Source organism: Diabrotica undecimpunctata, chromosome 2 (genome assembly GCF_040954645.1).
Source record: "Diabrotica undecimpunctata isolate CICGRU chromosome 2, icDiaUnde3, whole genome shotgun sequence".
Taxonomy (NCBI): domain Eukaryota; kingdom Metazoa; phylum Arthropoda; class Insecta; order Coleoptera; family Chrysomelidae; genus Diabrotica; species Diabrotica undecimpunctata.
In genome coordinates this window covers 170332608-170360051 of record NC_092804.1, presented here as the reverse complement: position 1 = coordinate 170360051, position 27444 = coordinate 170332608, and the positions used below count along the sequence as shown (strand labels likewise).

At 32.2% G+C, this 27444-nt stretch overlaps 1 protein-coding gene across 2 annotated transcripts; it reads left to right on the top strand.

Annotated features, from left to right (window-relative positions):
* Positions 1 to 577: 577 nt before the first annotated feature.
* Positions 578 to 24376, top strand: LOC140435200 (uncharacterized). Of its 2 annotated transcripts, XM_072523984.1 has the most exons (3): positions 578 to 1589; positions 21024 to 21296; positions 23562 to 24376. In XM_072523984.1, exons 1-3 carry the CDS (start codon positions 1328 to 1330, stop codon positions 24341 to 24343), a joined length of 1317 nt encoding a protein of 438 aa, XP_072380085.1. In that variant the 5' UTR covers positions 578 to 1327; the 3' UTR covers positions 24344 to 24376. The 2 variants fall into 2 exon arrangements, with proteins under 2 accessions (XP_072380085.1, XP_072380084.1); XM_072523983.1 differs by lacking the exons at positions 21024 to 21296; positions 23562 to 24376 and adding an exon at positions 5063 to 6207 and having other exon boundaries at positions 604 to 1589.
* Positions 24377 to 27444: the final 3068 nt, after the last annotated feature.

The following is a 27444-nucleotide window of genomic DNA, read 5'->3' as shown; positions in this document are numbered from 1 at the left end:
TCTCTTTATATTTGAAGCATAAAACAGATGCATTCTAAAAAAATCCCAATACTGCCAAACTGAAATATTTTAATTCTTGGTTGACATTTGCGGCTATGATCAAGGCCCTGATTCTATTTCATTTCGATGTCGAAATTTAAAAGCGACTACGCCATGACAGTCGCAATCGCTAGCGATTCTCATTCATTTCGATTGTAGTTAAAACTGGGGATATTTACTTTATCATTTTGACACTGCTGAAAATTTGGGTTGGCCCTGTTGTTTTTTGGCTGCACTACGCTTGTTGAATGTTTGTTTTGTTTACGTTACGTGAACGTCTTTTTTTTCTTGTTTGAGTTGTTAAATCATAAATAGTGGCCATTCTCAATTATATTTTGAATTGAAAGAAAAGATGGCAAGAAAAAAAAGGCGATGTGGGAGATCCTTAAGTTATAACCACTAAGATTTGACTTAGTGGTTATATTCTAATATATTTTTCAATTTACTGCAGCTTAGTAATACTAACCCTAAACATTTTGGGTATCCTAGAGGCAGGTTTTAATACCCTTATTAAATAATTAGCAGCTTGTTTATTAAGCCGGAATTGCTGCCTAAATTGAGCATCACTTAGTGAAAAAGAATTTTGAGTATCCCGTAACATTCTTTTTATCCTCCGTTATGAGCGTCGGATATCTATACTCTCTAATTCCTCCAAAACTAGCAAATGTCCTTAAAACACAGGCATATTAATACTTTTTGCCTCAGTTTTCCTTGCAAGGATCAAAACACCGCCTACCTAAACTGAACCTAAGTTCACTTCTCCCAGTCCAGTCAGTTATGTCAGATTAATTTCGACTCGAAATGAAATTTCAACCACTTTCTTGAAGTTGAAATTAATTTCGATAAGTCGAAAATGAGTGACGTCGTTTGGTTAGTTCAGCTGAAATCCACAAGGTTCGCAAAGTCGCATTTCGACGTCGCCATATTAATTTCGACATGTTTTGAGTCGAAATCTCAATTAGAATCAGGGCCCAACTTGTACTGTCGGTAAACTCAACCCTGTGGTTCAGTCTCCTCAGTACATAGTACGTATTATAGTCAGAGAATAACCGAACCTCTCTGGTATAGTACACAAAAAAATATATAATATATATTATATACTCTGCCGCCTCACAATGCTCACAGTGTTCAGTGCACTCTGGTGGAAAATATAGAAAAGAAAGTGACAAGGAACAAGAACAAATATAGCAAAATCAATTTTATTTCTCTCATACCTATATATTTTTTTATAGAATACAAACAAATAAACATTGTATTCTAAAATCAAGTAATCAAGTGCGTTAATGCTATGGAAGTTAAACAAGAAGAAAACAACTTTTTGGATGAAGATTGCAAGATCGAAATAGAAAATAATCACTTATCTCATGATGAATTTCACCATTCTGTTAAACTTGAAGTAAAGGATGAGTTTTTTCTGGCAGATCCGCTTGATACGAGTACAATCAGTTATTGTATGGATATGTACTCTTCAGACAAATTAGATATGAAAACTATTGTTAACGACATCAAATTAGAGAAGACTATAACTGAACCTCAACAAACTGAAAATGGTATGTTTGTCCTATTTCTTCCTGATTTTTATTACAAAAAATATGAAAAGCATAACATGCTTGAAAATCAGTTTAAAAATTTTGATTCTAGTTTAATAAAAGAGTAGCTCTGCGAAAATGAAAATTTGGTTTAGTAATTTAGTAAATTAATATATAATTGGGCACTTTAAAGTTAATTTAAGTTATGTGTGTGTGTGTTTGTGTTTTGTTTTATGGCACTGGAACTAAGCCAATTAGCCAGAACAAATGTGTGGAAGTTATAAGGAAAATGCTTCAGTTAAGTATTAATTTTCACTTAATGCGTATCTAATATTATCTTATATTTAATGAACAACACATATTATTATACATAATTTAAGTTAATTTAGTACTAGTTTAGCAATAGGGTATGTCATCTATGAAACTGAAAGTATATAAATGCATTCTACTTCACTTATTGATTAATCTACAATGATTTTTATTGCTTGCTTGATGTTAATTTGTATGTATTTTCCTTTTAAACTATGTCTTGTTTAAAAAACCTTTTGCCATGAAATGATAGATGACAAATTACAACTTTTTCATATGCTCAAGTCAAGAAGTGTAATTTATGACAATGTTGCCAGAGTTAATGAAAAGGCTCTATTGTGCTGCAAAATGTTTATTAACGAAGTGATTCCAATATAAACAACACAAGTTTCCATAATTTACTAGACATTCTATTTAAATTATCATTATTTATTGTAACGAATAAACAAGAATTACTAAGGATTTCATTAGAAAAGTATAATATAAATATTTTTGCCTAATGTCAATGTTTAAACTCCAATGAAAAGAATATACAATTTTGGACTCTTTATGAACTTTGTTCATTGTAATTAATGTAATTAAATTCATACATTTTTTGTAATAATGCCTATCGAAATCAATAAACAATAATTATACTCAACACATCGAAGATAACGTTCCCATTCTACTCTATTCAAGTCTCAGACTCTCTTAATCACATAGTATGCGTGGTTGTTTTTGGTAGCATAAGCAATTTTATTGCACCTCTTACATTATTATTATAAGTTAGTAATAAATAGTTATAAGTTTATAGAACTCATCTTCCCTACTGTTACAGTTATGTATACTAAATATGTCTTCTTATGGAAAACAACTTAACAGATGTTTAGTTAAATATGATGTTATATGGGATTTAGCCACAATTCATTGTAATGAAAATTACATTTTATAATTGTTGTTTGATGTTTCCATTTCCATTCTGGAAATCATTACCAAAAAAATATTTTAAAAATAGGTGTTATAATCAAAAGTTGTTTAATCAACAACTTTTGGTTATAATAACTAAATAGTGTTGACAATAGATCATAATCTTTTTTCATATCCCCAAGGGGTAAGGCTGGGTCACTCCAAACATTTTTTTTTTATTTTTTAAACAATTTTTTTTATTATGTGAATTAAAAAATACATACAGCCCCTAATTTTCACCTTTATATTACTAATCCTTATTTTTTAATTGCCATATTAGGGTTACAGAGTTAGTTGCCATACTCCTCCAAAACCGCTTCACTAATTTATATGAAGTTTTATATGTATATTCGGTAGGTCTGAGAATCAGTTGTAATCTATTTTTTGTACTCCTAAGAGGTAAGAGTAATCACAAACATTTTTTTTTTATTTTTTGGTCAATTTTTTTTTAATTTTTTAATGAAGTGGCACTAAAAAATACATACAACCCTTAATTTTCACCCTTCTACCATCAACCCCTATTCAATTGCCATCTATAACCCATTCAGACATCTTCTGAGGGTCAGCAGCAACCCCTAGTGGGAGTCTTACGTTGCCATGCAGGTTTCCTGAAAAATACTCAAACATCACCTACAACACAACAATTCCTACTTCTCAGTATTAATAGCTCAAGTATCCTACTATTGCAGACTTCTTTCGTTAAAAAAAGAAGAGTTATTCTAAATAGTGGAAGTGTATACAAAACCCATCAAATTTTGGGTAGTATATATTTAAAAAATATATTTTAGTTGATATAATTTAACATAACTATTTATTACATGGTGCAAATAAATAAATATTAATTGTTGGTAATTCTCACAATACCTTGTATGAGACCACATATGGATATTTCTTATTTTTCCTTATGTATATAAATCTTAAAAAAATGTTTTTGCACTTTTTCAGTGCAGTTTGTAGTTTGAAAATGCAGTAGGAAACCAGATGATTGAAGCATATTCCATATGTGGTCTCACCAGGTCATTATAGAGTTTTATAATTATGCTTATTCTGAAAATTACCAGAAGAATAAAGTTAGCGTGGGCAGGATTTGGAAAACTTAGTTGGATCTTGAAAAACACCAAAATAGGACAATATTTGAAAACCAGAATTTACGATCAGTGTATCCTCCCTATACTCACGTATGGTTCACAAACGTGGACACGCACCAAGTCTAATATGGATAGAATAGTAAAAGCACAAAGAGCGATGAAAAGATCAATGCTCGGGTTGAGACTTATAGACAAAAGAACAAACTTATAGGCAAAACCAAAGTAAAAGACGCAGGAGAACATGCTGCCAAATTAAGATGGAGCTTCGCAGGACACAATGCCCGACTGAAGAATATAAGATGGAATAACGAAATACAACAATGGAAACCATGGTTAGGAAAGAGAAGCAGAGGAAGATTACAAATGAGATGGGCGGATGATATTAAGAAGATCGGAGGACACAACTGGAAGCAAGCGGGGCAAAATAGAAGACACTGGATTGATTTGGGGGAGACCTATGTCCAAAGTTGAATTACTTAAGGCTGAAGAAGGAGAAGAGGATAATAAAAACGCAACATCTAAGAATTCTTATGCGTATATTGATACGTGTTGCAGATAATCTCCCTAAGAAGATTCTTAAATTAAAAGAGCTTCTGGCTTTTCAATACGTGTTTTTATCTCGTATCGGTAGCCCAGATAGCATATTTTCTCCACTCTTTATAACGGTGTATCGCTTATTGTAATTTGGGCGTTTATGTTGGTGTTTTTACTAATGATCATTATTCTTTTCTTCTTACAAATTAGTTTTATGTCGTATTTCTAACATGTTTTTACATTATCCATTATCCTTTGACCAAGCCTTATCAGAATGAGGAAATTTACGAACGACAAAACATAACGCAACGTCACTCCATTTCCTTGGCTCTCCCCCACTTATGCTACACCTCTCATATCTCCTTACAATACCAGACTATGGTCAGGTTCAACAGAATCTTACTTCCTCTATATTTTTCCAAGGCCTTTCTAGGCCTCTTCAAGGCCTAACGAACAATAGTTTCGCTAGGTAGTGGGAAGTTACAGTGGAAATTTCGTTAGTCCATTCAAGTACGCCACTGAATAGACGAGACGATTGTTTTCAGTATAAATTAATTGTACCATGTCAGAACTGTCACATTGACAATAAAGAAATTAAAATTTTGGTTTTTATTTTAGGGTGCCTGGCGAAAAATACGGAAACAATCAAAACATTTGAACATCCATGTCCTAAAGAGCAAAATACGAGTCCGAAAAAATCTTTTCAATGTGCAATATGTTTCAAGATATTTTCTCAAAAATATATTTTAAAGCTACATACGATATCGCACACTGGAGAAAAGCCATATCAATGTGAAATTTGTTTTAAGTCGTTTTCCCAAAAAGGCAGTTTAAAAATACATATTAGAAGCCATATAAAACCATATCAATGTAAAATATGTTTAAAGTCGTTTTCCTATGCGACTATTTTAAAGAATCATACGAGAATGCATACTGGAGAAAAACCGTTTCAGTGTGAAATTTGCTTTAAATCGTTCTCTCGATCAGATTGTATGAAAAGACACACGATAATACACACTGGGGAAAAACCCTACCAATGTGAAATTTGCTCTATCTCTTTTGCTACTAATGATTATTTGAAAAAACATTTAAGAATCCATTCTGAAGAAAAACCGTATCAATGTGAAATTTGTTTAAAGTCGTTTGCAAAAAAGTGTACTTTGAAAAAGCATACTAGGAGGGTGCACACGGGAGAAAATCTGTATCAGTGTGAAATTTGTTTGAAGGCATTTTCTCATGCAACTACTTTGAAAGATCATAGCCGAATGCACACTGGAGAAAAACCGTATCAATGTAAAATGTGTTCAAAGGCATTTTCCTATGCGAGTATTTTAAAAACTCATACCAGAAATTGTTCCAAGTCATTTTTTCAATCAAGTGATCTCAAAAACCATACGACCACGCACACTGGAGAAAAACCCTATCAATGTGAAATTTGTTTGAAGTCATTTTCTCATACAACAACTTTGAAAGGACATAGTCGAATACACACTGGAGAAAAACCATATAAATGTGAAATTTGTTCAAGATCGTTTTCCCATGCGACTATTTTAAAGAATCATACGAGAATACATACTGGAGAAAAACCGTTTCAGTGTGAAATTTGCTTTAAATCATTTTGTCAATCAGGTACTTTGAATGGACATATGAAAACTCACACTGGAGAAAAGCCTTACCCCTGTGATATTTGTTCCAAGTCGTTTTCCGCTGCAAGTACTTTAAAAAAACATACGAAAAGGCACTCTGGAGAAAAATTGTATTAATGTTAAATTTGTTCGAAGTCGTTTTCAAATGCAAATGTTGTGAAAGAACATACGAAAATTCACGCTTTGGAAAAACCTTATCCATGTGAATTATGTTTTAAGTCTTGTTCAAAAACCGGTGACTTAAAAATACATATTATAGTGTACTCTCAAGAGAAACCCTCGGCTAAATCTGCCAAAACTTTGCGATGTTGTACTATTCGATGTGTCGTACAAAGGTCACAATGGACACAGAACCCAAAAACCAAAATTTGAGGGCGCTGAAGATAGTCATAGTTGTTATTTACTGTAAGAAGCACCAAGCCAAAGATCACCCTTTCAAATAAAATTGTAGTTTGAAACGTAATTAGCGGAAGTATTTACTGCGTACTTGAGATTAATTCTAAAGGTGATTTGAGGGTCAAAATGGCTTCTTCATGAAAATCAGCAATTTTTCTTCACAACAGAGGTCTACATTTTTTCGAAGATGTACCACAAGATTTGGTTAAGACATAAAAAGATTTTTGGAGTCGCTGTTTTCGAATTAGTGGAAATTTAACCTCTGTCAAATCGAGTTGTCCGTTGTCGGCTCATCGATCTAGACGGCTTGAAATACCTTTCAAGTGGGCTGGCCCCTATTCGCAACTTAGGGACGCACTCTGTAGCTTTGGACTATCTTTCGTATGTGCCTGCGATAAGTGACTATATGGCAGAGTTTGTCTTCAATATTCAAAATGGGCTTCATTGGTGATTATTATCGCATAGATGGAGCACTTTTAAATAAATATTGTACCGTTTTTAAATAAAAAGGTTGGTTCAAATTTATGTAAATAAATTTATTTATAAGTTTACAGCACGATTATATTTTCTCAACTAAAAACCTAATATCATCGTTACTTATATATATATATATATATATATATATATATATATATATATATATATATATATATATTGTGACGATTGGGGTTTATAAAAAATTAATTTGTAAGTTATATACTAGATAATTTTAGATATAACAAGTATTTGGTTATTTTAAGAAGTTAAATACTAGAGAATTTAATAAAAATATATTTATGTGAGGGCATTTTTAATAAATTAGCATATAATAATTGTAAAAAGTTGTATTTAGTAATTTTAATGTTGTAAATAGATTTAAGTGAGCCATGTGCCTAGGCAACCAACTATACATACTCCAAGTGTCAAATTATTAATCATAAGGGAATATAAAGTGGGGTTATATAATATATTGTTTGAAATGTGTATTTTATTAAATTAGAGTGTTAGTTACTAATTTAATTATATATTCTGATCTGAAAAGCCTAAATGTAAACAAAATTATTAATAGAAAAGAATGGAATTCTCTGGATCTCCGGAGATGGCCATGTTTGCGAAATGGTTTGTTCCAGAAAATTCAGACAAGTAGTTAATGGAACAAATTGGAACATGATATCTTACGAGATAGTTCTAGAATATCCAAAGATATAAATACCCGTGATTTGGATTCAAGATGGCAGTTTTTGGCAGTTTTTAAGTTTTTAGTCAGAAGTCAAGCAGTTTATTATGAAAGTTAGTTAGAGTCAGTGAATCAAGTACAAATAGTCCAATAGTTTAATATAGTGAGTTAAATGAAGATTAAAAATTATGCATATAATTTAATGCACATTTATAATTATACACAAATAATTATTGAAGATAAAAAAAGGTATATTGGAAGAAATTAAATTATATTATGGTTGGAGATTAGTATAAATCAACTTATAATAATTGGATATTGGTATATTGAAAAGAAGAATAAATATAAATGCTGTTTGCTGGTTTGGTTGGTGGTGTATAAATGCTGGTGAAGAAAACTATATCTTAAATTGGTAGAAGCTGATAATTGAAAAAAGAAATTTCACAAAAACAAGGATAACCGAAATACGAAGACATTCAGTGGTGATTAGAATATATATAGTGGAAAACAGTTCATTTAGGCATTCACTGAAAGAAAGGTACAAAATTTTGTTAATATAATTTAGTTAGTGTTATAACCATTTCAATTTTGAAGATAGTTTGTTTAAATTTAACATTGTCTATAGAATTTAATTAGTTTTATAAGAACATCAATTTAAAGATAGTTTATTTTAAATTTACATTGGCTAAGTTAGATATATATGTGTGTTTCATAATAGTTATAATAAAGATAATTTAAAAAAGTACTTACAAGCTAATTCTTTGAGAACCGCGATAAAAACCCTATATTATTAAAAATACTCATTGCTCATCATTCAAACAAAAAAAACACATCATAACAATATATATATATATATATATATATATATATATATATATATATATATATATATATATATATATATATACAAGTTAGTATGTACTAGAACGATCGAATATTCTAGTTCTTTACTTCTAAGAACTATGACACGTACCACGCATCGGAGATGGGCGATTTCGTTACACTTCTCCCTTCTAAGATCTGCACGTCCCGATCAGCAGCTTTAGATGAAGGCCCCGTATGGCGGAATCTACCTGACTCTCCAGCTCTGTATGAATCCTCAGAAAGAAATAACAGTCTACTGTCTTTGAAGGACACGATCTCTTCGGATTAATGCAACACACAGTAAATCGTACGCCGGTTTCTCGGAAGATCACTTCAAGCATGCTTCTGACAATCTTCCAATCTAGATTTTCTAGTGCATGGCCTATCTTGGGTAAGGCCAAATTGTTGATGTCATAATTGCACACGATTTTCTTCAAATTAGTTAGAGCACGCCATATATCCTCGTAGCTTGCTCTGTCTGTATACGACTTCCTGGTCACCATATACAGCAAAGATCGAGGACCATATTCTTATCTCAGTATTCTTCCAACTTTAGGCTGCTGATTTTTTAACTCGTTCAAACGACCGAACTTCTTATAAAATACGAATGATATTCCTTTAGTCATCTCAAGTTCTTGGGCAACACAGTGGGCTAGAGAGAAGTTATGCGGAATACTAAAAAGATCCTGCTGAACTTCTGTGGTTACGCCGAATCTAGCACTCTTTCCTGCGTAATTTGAAATTATTTCATTAAAGCTTGGTCGCCGGATATCTTTGATCTCATATTGAAGGGTTCGTGCTTCGTTTGTTTCATTTGAGCCAGCATGAGGTGCAAGACGATTTATGTGAACTACTTTTGGTTACCTTTCGGCAACTTCTTAATTCGGTATATTACGTCATTTATTCTCTTTTTAATTTCATACGGACCCTCGCATTGTCTTTGCAGTTTAGGAGACAAGCCTCGACGAAGTTGTGGATTATAAAGCCAAACAAGATTTCCTACCTCATAGCTTTCATTCTTACATCGAGAACCATATTGATCTTTGTTTGTGATGTGTTGTCGGGCAAGTTCATGAATGTTGTTCATTCTTAACTTCAAGCGGTCGACATAATCTTCGCTTGCAACATGTTCTTCGGAAGGTCTGCAGCCAAACTCTAGGCCGCAGGGCAAACGAACTTCACGACGTAACATCAGGCAGGTTGGAGTCTGGCCTGTAGTTTCATTCACGACCGAGCGGTAGTCCATTAAGAATAAATGAATGTGCTGGTCCCAATCTCTTTGATGTTCTGATACAACTTGGGACAGGTGTTTACCCATCGTTCACTTCATCATAGTCATAGTCATCTTTATTGATCCTTTAAGACATTCAAAATAAATGTATAGGATACGTCACTACAGAATTTGGTATAAAAAAACATTAATGTGTATAATACAATATTCACAGTGTAAAAAAAAATTGACAAAACATAAAATATATAAAATAACATTTTTACAAGTAAAATATGAAGCTATTGCAGTTTGTCCTCAAGATATTCATTTATAGAATAATATGCTTTTCTTAAGAGTAAATCTTTAACATTTTTTTTTTAAATTTACAGATAAGTGGTATTTCTTTCACAGTTTTTGGCAAATGATTGTATAAGGTCAGTCCCATATATCTGAAGCAATTTTGAAATTTGGATGTTCTGTGTTTAGGAACTCGTAAAGATTCAGCACTTCTTGTATTGTAGTAGTGATTGTCTGAATTTACTGGAAATGAATTGATTTCCTCTTTGACATAAAGTAAACATTTATAGATATATAGGCAGTAGAAAGTTAAAATTTGATGTTTAATAAAAACTGGTTTACAAGACTGTTGATAATCCAAATTAAAAATTTTACGGATAATTTTTTTTTGGTTAATGAACACTGTTACTATCTACTGAGTTCCCCCACAAAATTACATTGTAGCACATGTGGCTGTAAGCAAGGCTATAATAAACGTTCATCAATGCCGAGATGGGTAGTGTGTTTTTAATTCTAGATATAGCATAAAAAGCTTTATTCAATTTCATGTTCACTGAATTCACTTGCTCTGACCATTTGAGATTACAATCAATGAATACACCCAAAAACTTTGTAGAGTGAGTGGAAGATAACATATTGTTTCTATCGTGGATGGTTAAGATATAGTCATATTTAGATGAGTTGAGATGAATGAAAATAAATAATTTGCGTCTTGTCAATGTTTAATATTAGTCTATTGGTATTACACCAGCGTATAAAGCAGTCAACAACAGTCTTTATTGTCATTTTTAATTCCTCTAGTGTACGTGCAGAGACTATTAACGAGGTATCATCAGCAAACATTGATATTATAAGTGCCCTTATGTGATCTGGTAGGTCATTAATAAAAATTAGGAATAATAATGGTCCCAGCACGGATCCCTGTGGTACTCCTTTATTTGTCGTGTATGGTTCTGAGCTTGATTCTTTCATCTTAACAACACTCTTCCTGTCACTTAAGAAATTTATTATCCATTCTAGAAATATCCCTCTAAAACCAACGTTATATAATTTATTGCGAATAAATGTTATGTCTAAGCAGTCAAAAGCACGTGATAGATAAAAAAATGGACCTGCCACGTGGTTTCTACTATCTAATTGCATCATAAATACGCTCAAACAAGCTGCATGCAGCCGTGAGTGTTGACTTTTTTTATCTAAAGCCGTGTTGGGTTGGAGTTAATAAATTGTATTCTTCTATAAAATTTAACATTCTGTTGTATACAGCCTTCTCTATTACTTTTGAAATTATGCTAAGGACAGATACTGGTCTATAATTTGAAATATCATGAGGGTCATTCTTTTTGAAGATTGGAATAACTTTTGCCATTTTAAATATGGATGGAAATTGGCTGGTTGTTATTGAGAGATTAACTAAATGGGTTAAAGGAATCTATATATGATCACTTATCAGTTTTATTATTTTTACAGATATGTTATCAATACCAGTACTAGGCTTATTTTTTAGTTGATCGATTGTATTTTTTATTTCAATTGGAGTTACGGGTAAAAAGAAAAATGTTTTGTTACACATTTTTGAGGTAGTACAAGAAGGTAACGATGTGCCAAAATGAGTTTGAAGATTGTATTCTGTAATTGTAGCAAAATATGAGGCAAACGCATTAGCAATATCACAAGACGTGGTAATAATTTTATTATCATAATGTAGAATAATATAAGACCTGTTCTTTTGCCTACCAGTTTCACTGTTTACTAAAGTCCAAATTATTTTTGGTATATTGTAAGATTGATTAATTAAGTCACTATGAAAGTTTTTTTTAGTATTTATTAATAGAGAATTATATTCTTTTTTTGGCTGTTTATAGGTATCTTGAGACTCGAGACTCCCTATATTTTTTGCTATCCAGTGTAGATTTTTTAGTTTTTCACTAGCGTGTCTTACCTCATTTGTTACCCATGTAGCCTTATTTGTTTTGTGTGCTTTATACCGTGTTTTTATTCGTCCTCTCGACCATTCTTAAACTTCCCTCTCGGCAGTAACCATCAGGTCTGGTCATCAAAATTTTCTCACTATTTCCGGGTATTGTTACGTCACAAGTAGTTATTAAGCTGATAACATCTTCTTTCTCTTCATGAAACGGTAACTCTTCACCACTGATCACGAGAACTCCATTTTTGACATTCAATACAGCCCCAACTTTCCTTAGTAAATCCATCCACAATATGAACTCGTCGGAGATCTCTGCAATTATTACTTTGTATTTCACTGTGGTCTAGCCAATGGATACTGACATATTAGCCTCGCCATATGTATTAATTAGCTCACCAGTTGCTGTTCAAAGCCTTACTGTTGCAGGCAATGTTATCATATCCTACTTATGCTACACCTCTCATATCTCCCTAAAATATCAGACTAGAGTCAGGTACAACAGGATCTTACTTCCCCCTTCTTTTCCAAGGCCGTTCTAGGCCTCTTTAAGGTCTAGCGAACCAATAGTTGCACTAGGTAGTGGATAGGGACAGTGGGAACTTCATTAGTCCATTCATTTGCTCCACTAAATAGACTACGAGATTGTTTTTATATATATTAATTGTACTATGTCAGAACTACGATACATAAATACCGGTTTGCTATTGCAGACACTAGCTCTATCTCTCTCGCACTGTGTGACGTCACGTGCGAAGCAAAGTTTCTATTAGAACACTGACGCTTGCCCTGTTAGTCGGTTGATATCGTGTATATATATATATATATATATATATATATATATATATATATATATGAATATTTGACACTTTATATTATAAAGTGTAGTGTAGTTTACAATGTTTTTATTTTTCTTGGGTATAGGTTTTCTAATTAAAAATAAAACAACTTTCTTTTGACGTTTCTCTACAGAGAAAATTGTTTTAAAATGTGTGTTACAAAATATCTTCGAACTTTGACTTGATTTTCCAACATAAGCTTAATTTACAATGTTCCAGTAATGAATTCGGCCGACAATTCATAATAAAGATTTATTAAATATTTTATACGACATTATTAAAATTTATTTCTTGAAGTTAAAAAACTTCTTCGTGTGGGTACAAAAGAGAACATCGTCAATTATATGATTCTCCTCCAAGTAGTGAGCTTCTATAATATAGTATTTTGAAGTATTTTGTTCTCTTCAGACTGAGATTCTTTCGAACCTTCAGTTTTTTCTACCAAATTAGACATTAGCATTTTTTGTGCCAAGCAAATATCTTCTGACGCCGAAATATTGCTTGGTAATTGAGGATTTTCTATTGAGCTGTTACTTACGCCAGATTTACTAGTTCAATAGCGACATTCTGTAAAGATCACCACCAAATATTCCTAAAATATATCACCTTAATCTATATTTAAAATCTATTGAACCCAATATGCACCACCCATTCCTCGAATATAAGAAAAAAAGGTTTCTAGCATGTCTTGATTCAACATCGAAGTTAAAATATAGTTAACGTTGTATTTTGCTTGTAGCTAAGGAAGTAACTCTTTCAGAGATCTATTAATAGACAATATTCCTTTTTGAAATAGAATAAAGTCCTTTATGTTTACCAACCCGCGTTGAATTGGTCATTTCTGACCTTTCATCCAGTAGACGTGCCTGCTTATCTAAGTCTGTACCATATGCGTTTCGTGTTCCAATAACTATCTTTTGGCATAAGTCAATTTTTCCAACATAATTAATAGCTTTTGCTACAGAATTTGACAATAATTGAACTGCAGATCTCACTCTTTGCCTCATAGAGCCTTTTAAACAGAGATGATTTAGTGTCAATTTATGCGCAATTCTGAAGTCGATATGTTTAGTAGCGTTTCAAAGTAATCATTGTTGATTATTTTATTGTCAATAACAAAACCATGATCAATTACATGATTTCGGGCAAGTTAAATCAAATGTGGAGGATCTGCAAAAACAAAAATATTTAAAGACATCACAGGGGTGATTAATAAAATCATGTTACATCCAACACTCAGCTGAAACTAAAGGGCAGTATTTCCAATACCCATGTCGCTGGTGATCTTATATGTGTGAATATTATAATTTTTACAATTAGCTACGGCACAACCGGGCATGTTTATCGATAATACACCAAATTGAACTATATAGACGTAAACACTAGAAAAAGAGATCGAAATGAGAGGCTTTGTAAAACAATTCAGCTACCGCACGATGCACAAATACATCTACCGGGACAGGAATCCTATATCTCGAACACCGTAGTACCCTGTATTGTTGCTTCGCAGGTGACGTCATGCGCGTCGGAGTGCAGATTTGTATTCCTTGAGTAGCATACCGGTATTTGTGTATCGTGTGTCAGAACTATCACAATGACAAAAAGCAATTAAAACTTTGGTTTTTATTTTAGGGTGCCAGGAGAAAAATACAAAAACACCTAAAACATTTGAACATCCATGTCATAAGGAGCAAAATAGGAGCCCGAAAAAATCTTTTCAATGTGAAATATGTTTTGAGATATTTTCTCAAAAATACGGTTTAAAGCAACATAAGATAACTCATACTGGAGAAAAATCTATAGAATGTGAAATATGCTTTAAGACATTTTTTCAAAGAAGTGATTTAAAAAGACATCTGATAACGCACACTGGAGAAAAGCCATATCAATGTGAAATTTGTTTGAAGTCGTTTACCCAAAATGGCTATTTAAAAGCACATATTAGAAGCCACACTGGAGATCAACCATATCAATGTAAAATATGTTCAAAGTCGTTTTCCAATGCGAGTATTTTAAAAACACATACGAGAATGCACACTGGAGAGAAACCATTTAAGTGTGAAATATGCTTGAAGTCGTTTTCTCAATCAGGTGCTGTGAAAAATCATATGAGAATACACACTGGGGAAAAACCTCATCAATGTGAAATATGCTTGAAGTCGTTTTCACAAACAGGTGATTTAAAAAGACATATGAGAAAACACACTGGAGAAAAACTTAATCAATGTAAAATTTGTTCGCGGTCTTTTTCATCAGTAGGCAGTTTGAAAGGACACATGAAAACGCACACTTGAGATTTTCCTTACCGCTGTGGTATTTGTTATAATTCGTTTTCAGCTGAAAGTACTTTAAAAAGCCATTTGAAAATGCAGACTGGAGAAAAATTGTACCAATGTGAAATTTGTTCCAAATTGTTTTCAAATGCAAGTGGTCTGAAAGAACATATGAAAATTCACGCTTTAGAAAAACCTTATCGATGTGAAATATGTGTTAAGTCCTTTTCCAAAAGCGGTGACTTAAAACGACATATGTTAGTGCACTCTGAAGACAAACCATATCAATGTGAAACTTGTTTAAAGTCTTTTGCTCGATCAAAATATTTGAAAAGACACATAAAATTGCACACTGGAAAATAAGTACTATTTTTAATAGGAATAAGTCTATCAAATCTTTCAATAAAGTCGTCCCAGGAACGCAACTCAACAATATTGACAATACCATTTTAAGTCGTCTTCTTTAAAATCTGTAATATATGTCTGAATTGTCAATATGAATGAGTCAGATAAAATTAAATTATTGGAAGATATTTTCGCCAAGTAATAAAAAACAAAATTTGAGGAATTTATGAATCTTTTGTATTGTCAAAACGATTTCCGAAGTGGAAATCGGAACGTTAAAAATAACCTTATTTTAAACATAAATTAAATTAAAAATATTCCTTAAATATAAGATTTGTTCTGAAGAGTTTATTATTAGCAATATCCAGATCTTTGGCAACCGAATAAGAGAGCATTTTAAAATGCAATGGAGGCCATTCAGATCCTGAATTACCATGGAATAGTGAGAAAACTAAAGAGAACTAAACCTTTTGAGTTCGTGTAAATATTTTAGGTTTAAAAAGCAGAGTAAGGTGCGTGTTAAAGTGCTAAGTTAAGTCGGTTAAAAAAAATAGGAATACCATTGGGGAGAAATCAGCAAACATTAATATTAGATTTTTAATAGTAAAAATGTGCTTTATAACTACTTTTACATATCCAAAGCACCGCTTAGAGCTTTGGCATATAAAAAAAAATGTATTTTTTTGTGTGTTGCTGTAAGATATTTGTAAATAGCAAAGTAAATAAAAATAATATATTTAATTCATGAAATACCTTTTTTTTACTACAATGTAACATATCTCCAAAACTATTAATTATAGGTATAGCAAATACTTTCTTCTTCTCATTGCGCCGTCTCCTTTCGAAGGTTGGCGATCCAAATGGCAATTGTAGTTTTGGAAACTGCTGCGCGAAAGATCTCTGCGGATGAGCGGTCGAACCATCTCCTCAGGTCTTTCAGCCACGAGTTCTGGCGTCTTCCTACTGATCTTTTGCCCTGTACTTTTCCTTCCAGTATAACTTGAAGTAATTCATATCTTTCGCCTCTCAGCACATGACCCAAGTATTGCATTTTCCTCTCTTTGATTATTCTTAGTAATTCTTTTTGTTTACACATGCGACGAAGTACCTCAACATTAGTAACTCTTTGTACCCATGGAATCCTCAACATTCGTCTGTATATATATACATCTCAAAGGCATCTATTCTTTTTTCTACTTCGGAGTCCATTGTCCAACTTTCACAGCCATACAGTAAGACAGAAAAAACGTAACATCTGATCATTCGGATTCTAAGCTGTAGACTAGCAAATACCTAGGACAACGTAAACTGCATTAACTTTTGACCCCTTCCCTTTTCAACAAGCTGTCGTACGTCACGATCGAACGAGTCGTTTAGGCACTACAAGCTTAACGTTTTTTTGGCAATGCGTCACCATGTTTTTTTTCTGTGTCATTCTATTCGTTGGCCCCTCCCCTTTTCAACGAGCTATCGTACGTCACGATCGGACGAGCCGTTTGGGCACTACAAGCTTAAGATTCTTTTGGCAATGCGCAGCTATGTTTTTTTCTGTGTCTTTGTATTCGTTGGCCTCGTCACTTTTCAACGAGCTGTCGTACGTCACGATCGGATGAGCCGTTTAGACACAGACGTGACCTTGGCCACTTCCTGTCCCAAAACCCGCTTTGTTCCTTTACTGTTATAATGATAAAATACAGGATGATACATTTATAAATTCTGAAAAAATAATGAATTTGTGTTTTGACTTAGGTACTCTGCATTACATTTAAAGAGTATTAGGAAATCAATTATTTTCATCAATTTTGACAATCGTTTAAAAACTGTGCTACAGCAGGTCATTGCTGTTGTACCTTTTGTCAGTTAAATAGGGTGTTGTATAATTGATAGTTATCAAATACCTGTAATAAATTTTATCGTGAAATCGATAATTTTGTTATTTCTATACTCAGTTATAATGCTCGTAAAATTTTAAAACTATTGTACTTGTGTCAATGACCTGTGACGTCGAGGTACGTTAATCTAAATAAAAATTCTAGTAAGTATCTTCGTCTTTTTAGATACTATATTATCGTTGTGTACAAATGTTATACAGTAGGTAAATGTTTCAGCTGGACATAGGTAATATACATTGGGGTAAGTGTGGCAACTGCGCTTTCTCAAGTATATGCCAATGTCCCACAACACTAAGCGATAGGCTACAATTACCTCTTCTTCCTCTTCATAAGCAATTCTGCTTGTTCATTGGCTGATTAATACCTCTATGGAAGGTTGTCACTCCATCTTTTGCGCGGTCGTCCGATATTTCTTCTACCGATTGGTATCTTATCCCTTGCTATTTTGACGATACGGGTCTCGTCCATTCTGTTTATGTGGTTATTCCATTCTTTTTTTCTATTTTGTGTCCATTCATTTATACATTGTACGTTACATTTTCTTCTAATGTCTTCACTTCTCTTTCGATCTCTCAGCGTATTTCCTGTAATTATTCTCAGTACTCTCATCTCTGCCGTTTCCAGTAGCCTTTGCATTGTGGCTGTGACGGGTCTTAATTCCATCGAGTTAGAATCTATGGAGAAGCTATGAGCATATTAACGTATGTACTAAAAACGGCGTAGGTAGGCGTGGCTAACTGTGAAACCAATATGGCGGTGGGATCATGGCCGGACTCAATAATATTAAAACTACTATAAAAATATGACTAGTTATTCAGAAGATTTAATCATAATCTAAAAAAGTGCAATACATTTTTAATAAACTATGATTTATTTATCCCTCGGTAAACACTAAAAACACGATATATTATACATAAAGATAAATTAATACAGTCAAATACTATTAATTTATTCTCTGAAGTACGGGCCATTCCTTTGTTTACATGTTTGTATACTAACCTGTGGAACGATATTCCTGAAGATTTTTTATTAATACCGCTTCTGCTACTGCAACTACGTTGAGAACAAGAAACCAGTATTATGCACTATCACAATATACTATTACAGTTTCTATAAAAGTATTATAAAACTAAAAATATTCGAAAAACAACCAACGTAAATAAACATATACGATCTGTCAAAAGTGGCAACACAATATGGCCGAAGTGAGGTCGTTTTTAGTCACGTGATGCCCTCTCTATAGATTCTAACTCGATGCTTAATTCTGAGGCATATGTCATTATTGGTCTTAAGTCGACTTTACACTACATGATTTGGTCATGAAGTAAAATTTCCATGTTTACACTGTGATTTGTCATATGATTTTATCATAAGCACTGTCATGCGGCTCGTCATAGCTTGTCAGAGGAGAATAGTACGGTACCTATTCCGCATGATAAAATCATATGATTTTCGGTAATAATACCGGTAACACCAACATATTCAAATATCGCGACTTATTTTTATGTCAATTCAGCGACATTCCCTTACCGAGAGAGAACATCCTTTATTTATTTACTTTTTGTTTGTTGCATTGATATTGAGCCTATTATCTAATATGTGCTATTGTGTCGTAGTTTTCTTTTATTATTTATTTAGCTTATTTTATTCTTAGTTTAGTGTTTTATAGTCATCTTAGTCATAATTTTAGTTTAGTTTCTTTATTAATTATTTTTAATTTGGTATAATATCAATACTAAATTTGATATACCCTGTCCACTGTTTCTTCGTAAGAGCCACCTGCGAGCCCAAAGGCATCTGATCTTTTCTTCTTACTATTAGCTGTACACAGTTGCCGGCGTCCGCAAGCCAATGCAAGCAAAGATTTATTTTCCATTATAATATTTGAAAAATCTAATAGTTTTTACCCATACTGTGTCTAATATCTCTATATAAACAAAAAGAAAAATCAATAAAACCTCATTGTCAGTTATTAGTGGTCACGATTTTTAAAAACATCATAGAAACGAGGAATCATAACAAATCTCATATGATAAAATCGTGTAGTGTAAAGTCGACTTTACACTATCTTTATAAATTCTTGACATCATCTCAATGTTAATGTGTGTTTCGCCATATAGTGTCACTAAGGCGTCCTGCCAGTTTGTTTGCTTTTTGTACTAGATCTCTCACTTCTTTGTCCAGGTCTCCATAGCTGGACAGTGGAATTCCCAGGTATTTTATTTCCATTACTTGTTCAATACTGATGCCATCAATTTCTATTTTACATCTGGTTGGCCCTTTGCTGACTACTATTGTTTTAGTTTTCTGAGATGAGATTGTCACATTAAATGTTGAGAGGTATTACTTTGACAATAAATTAAAAAATGTGACTAATAAATGTAATACGATATTCGAATTGTACGAGTTGTAAATCAAATACACCGTTTTCTAGTACGAAAATCAAAACAATATCGGTTCACAACATTTTGATAGCTCTCCTTGCACTTTAATGGGTAATATGCTGTCTTCTTCAGTGAGCCAGCTGTAACAACAGACGAATTCATGATACGTTTTAGCAAATTAATATTTGGTCAGCACAATTTACTCGATTATTTTTATTTACTCTTTATCAGTGGCGTGTCATAAAGGCATCTAAAAAGTCTTGTATTTAAATTTATTTGGGAGATTTTTATTTATTTAATAAAATGAAAATAGGTAGACAACGTTATTCACATAACGAAAAAGGCACTAACAGAGACATAATGATAGAATTAATTTATAATAAAATAATTCAATATTAAAAAAAAATAATGAAATAACCACGACGCTGGAATTGTATGATTTTCCAAAAGGTGTCCTTGACGACAGCAGTGGGATTAAGAGCGCAGTTGACACAATTACTTCAATATTACCTATGTCTAGCTGAAAGATTTACATGCTGTAAACCGCGACGAAAGCGGCTTAACTCAAAGCAACCGTCGAACCAAACATACAACGCCGATAGCTTTTGAAAACACAATCTAGGCGTAATTGTAACAATGTCAATTTTATTTTTTTATTAGTCTATTTGTTGAGGCGTTGACAAAGGATACCGAATGCTTTTTATTTAGGTATATGTATGTACCGATTCGATCCGCGAATAAAGAAATCTGATGACGCAAATATAGAAGGAAGCGCGAATAAGGAGCTTTTACTGTATTTACTATATTTTACCATTTTGTTTTATACAAAAATTACCTAACAGACAACCAAATTTAAAATTCAGTAAGTTCAATAAAAATTTAGTTGTAAAATCTAAAATAGTAAATAATGAAAAATACTTATAGGAAATATTTTCCAAATGTAAAAGTATTTTAGAACTAGGTTCCTAAACAATGAATAAAATCTATAAAAAAGATGAGGAGCTTACTTTTTTTAAGATCTACTCTTATCGTTGCCATACAAATATTGAAACAATTTTCTCATTCGAATTTGATTCCCTTTAATAAGCTATTAGCAACTTTTTTTTTAATTTTTACTTCGATTATAGCAGCCTGATACATCTACCAACTTAGGCCCTTGTTGCAAAACCCTAGAAAAGCATACTTACCTCAATTTAGTGATTATTGGGTGATCTTATTTTATGTACTGTAGTAGACCTTATTGGGCGACCTTATTTTATGTATTTTATAGATTTTATAGTATATTGATCCACATATTTATTAAGTGCGTGTTCACTCTATCACCTTTTTAGTATTTTATTTTTATTTTAGCTTCTCTGGAGACGCATAGAATGGAAATAATCAGAACATTACCTGAACCTACATGTAATAAAGAGCAGCATATAAGTCTGCACGCTGAAGAAAAATGCAACTTTTGTGACAAGCAATTTTCTTGCAAAGTAGATTTAAGAAAACACATTCAAGTGCACGCCAAAACACCATACAAATGTGAAATTTGTTTTAAGTCGTTTTCTTCAAAAGATGGTTTACAAACACATATGAGAAAGCATACTGGAGAAAGACCTTTTGATTGTGAAATTTGTTGTAAGTCTTTTTCCAGTAATAGTTATTTGAAAAAACATAAGAGAATCCACACCGGAGAAAAACCTTACCAATGTGAAAATTGTTTCAAATCATTTTCTCATTCAAGTGCTTTTAAAGTACATAAGAGAATCCACACTGGCGAAAAACCGTACCAATGTGAAATTTGCAATATTTCTTTTACCACAAACAGTCAATTAAAAGGACATATGAGAACGCACACTGGAGAAAAACCGTATCAATGTGAAATTTGTTTAAAATCATTTTCCCGTGATAGTAATTTGAATGTACATAAACGAATACATACTGGAGAAACACGGTATAAATGTGAAATATGCTTTAAATCTTATTACAGAATTTCTGATTTGAAAAAACATATGAAAGGACACACTGGTGAAAAACCGTATGAGTGTGAAATTTGTTTTAAGTCTTTCTCTGAAGCAACCAATTTGAAAATACATATTAAAACGCACAGTGGAGACAAACCTTATCAATGTGAAATTTGTTTTAAGTGGTTTTCTAAAAAAGGTAATTTGGCACAGCATACAAAAAAGCACATTGGCGAAAAATAATCGCTTTATACCTATATCGCCAAGAATAGCTGTAGGAAAAGTAACAACGAAGCGGTGTTGTTATGGAATATGTAATTCTTTATTAAATAAAAAAATATCTATTTAATAAATATTTGTTTATAAATTTATTAACTAGTACGTATGACGTATAATATATATTATACATTATACGTCATTGTCAAATCTGTCTGTACGAAAAACATGGTGGCTGATGAAAAGTCTTATTTGTTATAATGTAATAAGAACTGGTGTGTCAGTTAAATGTCAAATCATAGTTGCCTATACCACAGAATACCCCACCCAACAAGAAGCGAAAGCTTGTATAAAAAGTGAGACCCTGTATTACTCAAATAGAAAAATTAAATGATTTGAACCACTGTACATGGAGTTTCATTTATAATAACAACTTTTATTTTTTCTGCAATTTTGTTCTTGCTTGAGCAGCAAGAAAAAGGTTTAAGTATTTGTTGAAACAAGGCCTTGACCTAAAAGAGATTACTCTGTAGAGGCTAATGTGCCTTACAATCTGTTCTATTTATGCTATATTGTTATATTTTCATTTAAATATGAATTAATTAGTTAATGATATTATTTAACTGTTTATCTTTTTTAATTAATAGTCTTAGTCACAACTGTCATTTTTAAGTCAATTATTTTTTCCATTCTTTTCTATTTACTGCTTTATTTATCCAATTTGAGATTAAATGTTCTTCCATGTCATGTTCCAATCCTTCTTCCATCTGGTTTTCGACATACCTTTCTTATTTTTTCCTCACATTACTCAGTTCGTATTCTTTTAGATAGTATAGTATATCCTAACCATCGTTAATCTTTGTGACTTTATGATCCCTAAAATATTTGGTTCTTCATAAATATTGTATATTTGCATAGCTTGTTACATAGCTTACATAGTTTATTACTCCAGTAAATATTCTTTTAGGTAGTCTTGTGTTTGGCATTCTTTAAATATGTCCTATCCATCTTAATCTTTGTGATCTTCTGATCCCATATTCCTCCAAATGTTTTACTGAGGATTTTTTTCCCACACTGGATCATGACTCTCATATTTGTTCATTGTCCATGTGTCTCTGGTATATAATACTATTGGCCTTATCACTGTCTCGTATAGTCTAACCTTAGTCCTTTTAGATATGTTTTTATTTCTTGATAACTCCTTTAGTGAAAAGATACAATGATTGCCAGCCATAATTCTCTTGAATTTCTGAATTTCTTTCTTCATATTTGGTCTCCTGGTGAATGTTGTTCCTAGATACTGGAATCTTTATACTTCTTTGAATTTATGTTTTTTCTTCAGTGATTATTACCAGATATTATCCATGTATGTATTAACGTTTTCTCTATTTCATATACATATTAGGTCTTTTCTTCGTTTATGTATATCTTTTTCTTTACTGGTTCCCTTCTAGTATTTTTGCGATTTCTTTCAATGTATGCTTACTCCTGGATATCAGTAGGATATACTGTATCCTGCATCACAGCAGGAAAATTTATGTTTCCTCCTATGCTGTGATTTCTTCTGAATCCACATAATATTCTCCAATTTCATTATTGATTTTTTTCTGATAAGCTTATATATATATATATATATATATATATATATATATATATATATATATATATATATATACAATGTATTGAATATAACAAGTATTTTATTTGAAACATTGTATTTTAGGTTTTCAGGAGGAGAATATAATGGAAATAATTCAAGCATTACCTGAAATTCTTTGTAGTGAGGAGCAACATATAAATCCTCACACTGAAGACAAACTTTTTAAGTGTGAAATTTGTTTAAAGTCTTTTTCGAAAAATGGTACTTTGAAAAAACATATGAGAGTCCACACTGGAGAAAGATCTCTTCCATGTGAGATATGCTTCAAGTTGTTTTACAAAGCACATGACTTGATAAGACATATGAGAACACACACTGGGGAAAAACCACATCAATGTAAAATTTGTTTGAACTCGTTTTCCCAAATAGGTGGTTTGAAATTACACATGAGAATGCACACTGGTGAAAAACCTTATCAGTGTACAATATGTTCGAAGTTTTTCTCCAATACAAGCAATCTGGAAGCACACACAAGAATACATACTGGAGAAAAACCACACGAATGTGAAATTTGTTGTAAATCATTTTCTCAAGCAAGTACTTTACAACGGCATAAACATAGTATACACACTGGGATAAAACCTTACCAATGCGAGATATGTTTTAAGTCCTTTTACAAAACAGCTGATTTAAAAAGACATATGAGGATGCACACAGGAGAAAAACCCTATCACTGTGAAATTTGTTCAAAGTCGTTTACCAGTACAAGTAATTTAAAAGAACATAAAAATATACATTCTGGGGAAAAACGTTATAAATGTGAAATATGCTTTAAATTATTTAACAAAACAAGTAATTTGAAAAGACATGAGGATTCACATCAGAAAAAAGTAATTTCAGAGTGAAATTTGCTTTAACACATTCCCTGCCACATTGGTCTGTTGGGATCTTCACTGGTGTTTGTTCAATGGGGCCAATACATACAAGTTGTGCATTAACAGGCAGTACATATGTAGTCAAAAGTAATTATGGAATTGGACCAAGGAGGCATACAGAATTTGTGTGATTTATGGAAAATGACGAATGTGGTTCATATTATTCAAAACATTCTGTAAACATGTTTGTACACAATAGAAAAGTGAAATAATTAGAAACAACTAATAAAAAAGTTATTTAAGTTCTTGGTAATTAATTAAAACAACCTATACGCAGAAAAATTCATTTTTTACGACCGACCAGAAAATATATATTTTCTGGACAATTTTTTGCCTAGAAAATAACGTTTTGCCGGTCAAGACCGGAAATGGACGTTGGGGATTGTCAATAGTAATTTGCGAAACAAGTTCCGAAAGTGATGTTACGGGATAAGTAGTAAGTTTCCTAGTTTCCACAGCGAGTTCTGGAATTCTGCAAATCACTTTTGCTCTCTTTTTGAACTTGCTCTAATGAGTATATTCCTATGAATATTAGTTACACAATTATAACAATTATTTATATTAATATCATTAGAGATATAACCTTAGCAAAAATGAAATCTTCATTTATAGACCAGGCAGATCTGTTTTGAGGTGGATGTGAGAAGTGACATTCGGAGTTTTGCAGAAATAATTAGGTGATAAGTTCAGTAATTATAATTTACTTATCCTCCCTCTCAAATAGGTCGGAAACATTAATAAAAAATATAAAACTCGATTTTTTTTCTATTTTCCTTGCTAATTACTTTAAAACAATTCAGTTTGGAGTAAAATTGTAGTGAAATAGAATAGCGACAATTAAATTTTCTATAAGATACGGCTAGTTAAAAATGTTTTAATTCCGTACCATTGCTGTAAAATAACAATAAATACAAAAATACATGAAAATTACTTTTTATAATTAAGCATTTGACGTTTCGATTTCTACGCCGGAGATTGTTCTCAAAAGAGATTATTTTAAAATATTTTTTTTTTATTTTTGAGAGCGATTTCTCGAGTGTACTATCCGTTGCAAGATAATTCGGATGAAATTCCCCAGATTAAGAGACTGGGCCGATATCAAGCACAAAATGACTGTACTCCCTTAATGCTGTAACGAATAGTCACCCTTAGTCTTTCGTTACATTAGGTTCAATTTTAAATTCTATCCAAAGTTTTACTAAATGATACATAAAGTATAATTTCACTATTTGAGAGAGTGAGTCATCGTTTAAAGACCCAGAAATGCGGACAGCCGTTTGGAAATCCAGTGACGTACACTTACTTTTATTTTAACGTTAATTATATTTTATTTTTCAAATATTAATGTTCGAAATAGGCCACAATATATTTATTTACAAGTTTTTACTGACGTTTCGATCTCTATATCCAAAGACCGCTTTCAAAGATATAAATGATAGTAATATTTCTTTTATTTGTTTATTATTATATATTTTTATAATCCTATATTGTTTATTTTCTTTTTTTTTTCTATCTTTAAAAACGGAATAGAGATCGAAACGTCAATGTATTAAACATGTAAATAGATATATTGTGGCTTATGTCCAACCTTTTCCCTAAAAATACAGAATGCCACAAACAAGCAGCTATAGAAAAATAAATATATCTGTCATTTGTATGTTTGAAAACGGTCTCTTTATAGATATCGAAACGTCCGTAAATTAAACATTTGAATAAATATATTGTGGCTTATTCCCAACATTATTTCTAAAAATACAGAACGACAAGCGAAAAGCCATAGAAAATAAATATTACTATCATTTGTATAATTGAAAACGGTCTCTGGATATAGAGATCGAAACGTCAATAAATAAACATATGAATAAATATTTTGTGGCTCATTCCCTACATTCCCCTAAAAATACAGAATGCCACAAACAAAAAGCTATAAAAAAGAATTATTTTGCAGAAAGTTTACTGATACCAACCGGCTGTCGCGGAAGTTACGCTAAAACGTCTTTTGACGTGACCCGTCCTTAAAGAGTTACACAATGAAATTTTTTTAAAACAAATTTTAAGACAGTTTCCACGCCACCCCAGAGGTATGTCTTGTGGCGCGATACTTTTTTTAAATGGGTAATCGCCAAGAGCCATATTGTCTTATTAAATAAAATGAACAAAACACTTAAACAGTATAAAACAAAATAAAATCCTATAAAACAAAATAAAATTCTATAAAAACAAAATAAAAATAATGTTTGATGTGTTTAAACACAAACACTATACACACTTACTATGTTCTTCTCGTTTTTTGTTGTTTTTGTTTTTTTTTATGCTGATGTTCTTATTAAACTATTAGAAAATATTATCCTCTGTCTAAACCTGAAGATGCAGTGCTGCTATCGCTGTCATTATCTTCACCACCTGGTGTAATTATAATTGGCTCTAGTAAAACTTTGATATGAGTGTCAAATTCCCACATACGATGTTCTTCTTTAATTATGTGGCCTATACATTTAGCCCATTTCTCTGGAGTTACATGGAGGATTGCTTGAATCAAAAGTTTCTTAATTTTGTTTAATTTGAACGTTTTGTTATTGCGTGCTACTTCTCCTTTCACTTGCTCCCAGATAAGTTCAATGGGATTAAGTTCGCAATGATAAGGTGGTAGACGCAGAACTTTGACACCATAATCTTTTGCAGTTTCATCTACAGCATATTTAAGATATTCAATTTTCCTTAACCGTGCAATGTCAAGTAGTTGAATTTTGAGCATTGATTCTTCGTATGCAATCCCCTTTTCTGTAAGCCATTCTTGAATTCTCCCTTTCCGCCATGCCGTCGTCGGTAATTGTTCTAGTCTGCGGCTATGATATGGCGCATTGTACATAACAACCACAGACCCAGATTCCAATTTTGGTAAGATTCTCTTAAACCAGCGCTCAAATACTTCAGAAGTCATTTCTTCATGATAATCACCTGTTTTTTTCGACTCAAATTGAAGCAAACCATCATCAAGGAACCCTGTATCACTTCCTATATGGGTGATGATTAAACGCCGTCCCTTTCCTGATGGAGCCTTTAATCCTATA